Source organism: Microtus pennsylvanicus, chromosome 3 (assembly GCF_037038515.1).
Source record: "Microtus pennsylvanicus isolate mMicPen1 chromosome 3, mMicPen1.hap1, whole genome shotgun sequence".
Lineage (NCBI taxonomy): Eukaryota > Metazoa > Chordata > Mammalia > Rodentia > Cricetidae > Microtus > Microtus pennsylvanicus.
This window is the reverse complement of record NC_134581.1, coordinates 133,894,314-133,900,313: the sequence shown is the minus strand read 5'-3', so window position 1 is coordinate 133,900,313 and position 6,000 is coordinate 133,894,314. Positions and strand designations below refer to the sequence as shown.

The window sequence follows — 6,000 nt, the reverse complement described above, 5'->3', positions numbered from 1 at the left end:
AGCTTCGGGTCAGCGACTCCGGTGGCGTGCCCAACCTCTCCCCGTGCCTCGCGGGTCCGGAAGCAAGTCGGCTGCCTCTGGGCTGCGGGCCCACGGGGTCCTCGGGAGCTCCGGCCTCAGACGCCCTCTCGCCCCGAGGCAGAACGGCGGCCTCGGTGCCACCGCGAAATGGGCCCGGCGCCGCGCAGGCTCCGGCGCGCGCCCAAGGGCCCGGCCTCGTTCTGGCTGCCGTGGCCCCGCCGTCCGCGCGGCTCGGCGTGGCACTGGGGGCGGGGAGTCTGATGGGAGACGCGCGCGGCGCCGAGGAGGAGGAGGCGGCGGCTGCAGCCCGGGAGAGGGAGCGGGAGAGGGACTGGGCGCGGGTGGTGGGAGGCGGGGGCCAGGGGGAGGTGCCGCCGCCGCCGCCCGCCCCTTTCCGCTGGGGAGCAGCTGCAGCAGCAGGAGCGGAGCCGGAGCCGCGCAGCCGCCGCCGCCGCCACCACCGCCGGGGGATGTGGCCGGCGCCTGCCCCGGACCGCGCCGCCTCCTGACTTCTCGCCCGCCGTCGCCGTTGCCGCCGTCGCCGCCGAGTCGTGCGGGGCCAGGCCGCGCCCTCCCCGGGCGCCCGGCGGCTCGCATGCCGAGGGGCTCCGGGGCGTAGCTGCGCGCCCGGCGCCGCCTCCGGGCTCCTCCGGCCCCGCCATGGGCTGCTGCAGCTCCGCCTCCGCCGCGCAGGTGAGGGGCTCCCGCCTCCCGGCCGCCCGCCCGGATGCCACCCCGCGCCGTGCGCGCCTGCCGAGCGGTGCCTTGGGCGCCCCTGCGGTGCCCTGCGCCCCCTCCGGTCCCTGTTTCCCTCCCCCGCTGCCCGCCGCGCTCCCTCCCCCGCTTTCGCACCTGAGCCGCCCGTCCCGCCCGCCTTGCAGGTAGAGGCGCCCCTGGGCGCCCGCTCTGCCCCCAGGAGATGTCCCCTTCTCTTGTCTTGGGGCCCGCCTGCCTGGTCCCCACCTCCGCGGAGACCCCCCAGTCATCCACAGACTGTTTTCCGTGTCCCCAGAAGGTGTACCCCAGCTTGGGCTCTTCACCTCTCTTCCACCTTATTCCAGTTTCGGCTCCATTTAATAAGCTGCCCATTTCTCCTGGCCTGCTGTCCCCTCGGCCAGGATCAGGTGCTTCAGTGGGTCCCCGTGCCCTTCCAGGGCCCATTTCACAGATCCCACCCCCTCACTCCCCACCCCATCCCCCCTCTGTGCCTTGACCCCGGGCACCGCGGCCTCTCGGCTCACCGAGGGCCCTGCGGGAGCGCGGGGACTGGGCTGGAAAGGAGATTGGGCACCTGGTGGGTGACGGGAGCGTTACGGAAACTCCCTCTTTGTTGCCAGTGTAACAGGAGGAAGAGGTGCCGAATTTAGTTTTTCTGTGGGCACTGGCTGGATGTTGTCGCTGAGGGCTGAGATGCAGAGATTTCTCCCAGCTGCCACCCTGCCCCCATCCAAATTTCGCTAGCCGCCTTCTCCCTTTCCGATCAGAGCCTCTAACCTGGGTGGAAATGTTTGGACAACTGTGTAAGGATCAGATGTAATAGAACTTGACTGCTGGCCACTAATAACTGAGAGGACCTGTTTGTAAATTACCCAATTTAGTGGATTAGTGAGTGTATTTACAAATACGATAAAAAGCAATCAGGAATACTGCATCAAACTGTCTGGTGGTGGTGTATGAAAAATAGGCTCTGACAACGCCTGGGATGTTTCTCCACAGTTTCATTAGCGTAGAATTTAACAGTAGTCTGATTTGTTTGTTTTTTTTCTTTGGGTGTGTGTGTGGGGGGGTGCGTTTGCTTGTAGAAATAAAGGCTGGCTAGTTTTTGGCGTAGAAAAACGCTAGTTTTGGGGGAAAATTCCTCTAGGGATGTAGCGTCTGTGACACAGAAGTGTTTGCTGCTAAGTGACTATATATAACTCAGTTTTAAATAACCTGCATACTTGTTCTGAAAAATCTGAGATCTGTCACAGAAACGGCTAGACTTGAGAGAAGGATGTTGATGGCTTATTAGGCATTCTTCCCGTTTGTCCAGTTCTTAGGCTGAGTCGTTTAGTTAAGTAGTTAAACCTTCCTATTCAGTTAGGTTAGCAAAGAAAAGCCATGTGTCTGGTGTTAAGGAAGGCTGGATCAGGGCTTTCGGATTAGCACATAGAGGTGTGGAGAAACATACCTTTCAACCGGTTAGGAATTTAGGGGCAGGGGGCACATCTATTAATAAGTTTGCATTGTTCATCTAATATTTAAATATAGTTTTCAACAAAAGATGTCTTTCACATTGCCTTTCTTTCCGGGATTGGCTTGCTGTGCACGCTCATTTGGTGGGGAAATGCCTTTAAAACAGGAAAGTATTGATAGTTTATGGGTGGCTTGTTCAGTGCATGAAAGATAATTTGGGAGGGCCGGGTTCTGCACCAGAACTCCACTTTAAACGGGTAATGGTCATGTGGTTGTCTTGCTCTACGTTGTAGTGGTGCAGAATGCAGACACATACCCTCTCTTCCTTTTTCCTCCTCCCAAAGGCACTGTTTTCTGCGTGCCACGTTCTACAGACAAGATTCCTGTCTGAGGGGATTCATTTTTTACCACCTTGGGGATTTCTGTAGCCAATCAGCAGTTGTTAACATGGCTTTGAGTTCAGCTTAGAGACTTAAAGTGTTCAGTGGAGCATGAAGGCAGGTTTTAGGTACAGGGACTGGTCATCATTTTCTTTCTTCTTATTTTAGAATTTTTGGGCATCATTCTTCATTTATGAAGTGTTCTCAATCTGGCTTTTTAACACTCAGCTCAGAAACAGCAGGAATTTGGATTGCTCTTGTATGTAGTGTGTTGTGTTGAGATAAAACAGGGGTACAACTTTAAATGTTCTCTGGGTACAGAACTGCAAATTACTGAGCTGATTTTAGGGTTCGTGAATGTATTTTCAGTCAGAATATGTTTGATTCTGCTTTCTACTGGGTTGGGAATTTCTTGAGTGTAGAAACTGCTTTTGTTTTCCTCGCTTCCCAGTTACTACAGTGCCTCGCTGTGTCTTACAGAGTGGCTCAGCTGTGGCCATTGAATGGAGTGCATACTCACATTTGAACATTTGGCTAGCAAGTCACGGATTATGAACTCCCAACTCTGACCTGTGTCATTTCCGTGGTTTGGTGATCTAATCCCACCAGACTGTCCTCTGCTGAACTCAAACCCCAACTTTGTTAAAGTTTACCTCCCTCTCTCACATTTATTACTGTTGTATCAATGGTACCACTCGTAAGATGGAGCAAGTTTTTCCCTTCTCTCTTGACACCTGGCCCAGTGTGTCTTTCTTTTAGTTAGTGCAGCGACTGTAACATCTGAAGGCTTGCCTGCAAGCTCTGATGATACCCTGCATAGCCTTTCAAACTGTCCTACTCAGGGGTATCACCAGTAACTTCGAAGCTAGACTTTATTAGTGTATGTAAAGTACATTTTATTTTCTTGGTGGGGTTGGGTGTTGAAGTATAATTTATTCCCCCTCCTTGTCTCTTACTATGTTGTAGATGCTTATAAAAGAGTTTATGGTCTCCTGAACTTTGATCTCTGTAGTTCTGATGCTATTGTATCCCTTTGCCATATCTGGGTATCATAGTTTCCCATCAAAATAATTGTCCTGCTTTAAGAGTGAAATTTAAAATGTCATATTCTTTGATGGTATTTCACTGCTAAGGGAATAAATTATTTATAAAATAATCTGTACAGTAGTAGGTACATATATGTACATTATTCATATATATAATATGCATATATTAGTATGTAATAGGTACATATTAACACAGCTCTTACAGAACTATTTGGGTGATTTTTCTCCGCCTTAATTAGTAACCATTCTGCATTGTTGGAAATTGCTCTAAACAAGCCAGTACATAATACCCTTTGCCTGTAAGTCTTTTTTTTTTTCTTGGATTTTTCGAGACAGGGTTTCTCTGTGGCTTTGGAGCCTGTCCTGGAACTAGCTCTGTAGACCAGGCTGGTCTTGAACTCACAGAAATCCGCCTGCCTCTGCCTTCTGAGTGCTGGGATTAAAGGCGTGCGCCACCACCGCCCGGCTCTATAAGTCTTTTTGAAGGAAGCATCAAAGTAAGATAATCTGGAGTTTCTTTTTACAACACGAATTCTCCCTAAGACTCTTACAGTTTATTGCCGTCTCTCCAGAATTCATTTCTTCTGCTATAACCTGACTTAATTTCTATTCTTGTAATGTTAAACTTCAAAGTTCACTTGTAAATCTTCAAATTTATTAAATGTCCTTTCCCATTGAGAAGCCAGTGTAAATGATGGAAGTTTGTGAAAGATTGCTTAGCAACTTTCTGTAAGCCTTTGTCGCTAATGGACGGATCATTATTTCTGACAGCAGTCCTTTGGAGGCGAGGGATTTCTCAAGCCTCTAACCTCAGAACTGGAAAGAAAGGAGGAGTTTTCTCTGCTTTATGGGCCTCACTTTAGAAGACCCTTGGGCACCGTCTTGTCCCAAGCCCTTTAAATTGAGGGTGACACATTTAACTGCCATTTCCTAGCATGCTGCCATATTTGGAGAGTGACAGAAAACAGGAGTCATTTTCCTGTTGCCATCTGAATAACTTGTAGCAATTTTCTAATGCTGTATTCACGTTGGCTCTGTCGAATAAGAAGTCAGGTGATAAAAATGAAATTGAAGGATTAGTGGAATCAGTGACAGAGACAGAGTCGCTCAATTAAAAATGCGCTCTGGGAAGTAAACTTCATTGAGGAGCGAAATGGTCATGCTAAAAAACATGTAAGTCAGGCTGCGCTGGTGGCCAGGCCTGTGATTCAAGCACTCAGAAGACTGGAGGATTCCTGGGAGTTTACTGACCATGAGAGGAGTTTAGTAAGCCCTTGCCTCCAGCAAACACACACCCAGTATGGTAAGACGTTAGTGAATGTTAGAATTGGCTGGGAAATAGTATTGAAATGGTATGCTGTGTTATCTGTTTTCAGAGTCGTTGTCTTGTGTTTATATCCATGGTAATTCAGATTGATTTTGCTTCCATGTTAAAACCGAAGAAACTGAGACTTGGAGGTTAGGAAAATGTCCGGAGTTACACAGAGACCCACTCAGTGGTTAAGACTTCCTGCTGGCATTGTTTGCTTTTTGACTTGTGTGCTTTCCCTGTGCTCACACACATAGCTCCTGAATCCAAAGTCGCTGTGTACTTTTTAATCTGTAAAAAAAGGTCAATTTTGTATGAAAGAATTTCCAAGATAGATTTCTTACTGCTTTGAAACCCCCACAGTTAGGAGCTGGGGAGGACCATCGTGTGATCAAGCAGGGCTTATCCAGTGGGAATGCTCCCAGACTTAGCAGGGTCTAGCCATGCTTTTTGATGTGCAAGCTTTGCCATTTAAAAATGCTACTGACACGGGAAGAATATTAGCTATACAAATTTATTTTGCTCTGGTAATTGGTTCACACTTCCCCTTCCATGCTCCCTCCCCATTAGAATACTAAGGAGATCTTTCAGTTTTGTAGGTTTGGACTGCAGTTCGTAGACTCTTAAGAGATGCTAGACATGAAGCAGCATCACCGTCTTCCTGTTCTGTTGATCTGAACTCCAGCTTAGAATCATGAGGTTGTCAGGTCAGGGACCTAGGTTATGGGGTGGCTGGGGCCCTTGCTGTTGATTCTTAGTATCTTAATTAATCTCAACCTTGACTATGCATTAGGATCACTGGAGAAGTTTAAAATTGTTGACGCCTGGGGCTCACTCTTGGAGAGTCTAGTTTAACTGGTTCAGTGGTACTGAAAAGACCCCACTGGTGATTAAGACAATCACCTTTGTCCGGGCAGTTTCATCTCCAGTGAGTTCAATTACAGCCTGTGAGGACAGTTCCCAGACTGGATCATTAAATTGAAACAAGTCCCTGCTGACCCATCGCCAGTGACTGATTGACACTAGAACATTGTGTAGATGATACTCAGCGCACATGTCTAAAACCCAA

At 49.3% G+C, this 6,000-nt stretch overlaps 1 protein-coding gene across 3 annotated transcripts in view; it reads left to right on the top strand.

The window, feature by feature from the left end:
* Positions 1 to 336: 336 nt before the first annotated feature.
* Slc44a1 (solute carrier family 44 member 1) overlaps positions 337 to 6,000 on the top strand; it is a 153,952-nt gene continuing 148,288 nt past the window's right edge. For 2 of the 3 annotated variants that reach the window (XM_075967209.1, XM_075967208.1), the window contains exon 1: positions 527 to 714. In XM_075967209.1, the coding sequence (XP_075823324.1) occupies positions 682 to 714 (33 nt within the window). In that variant the 5' untranslated portion in view covers positions 527 to 681. Of the gene's footprint in view, positions 715 to 6,000 lie in introns of all 3 variants that reach the window. The other variant, XM_075967210.1, reaches the window with a different exon arrangement.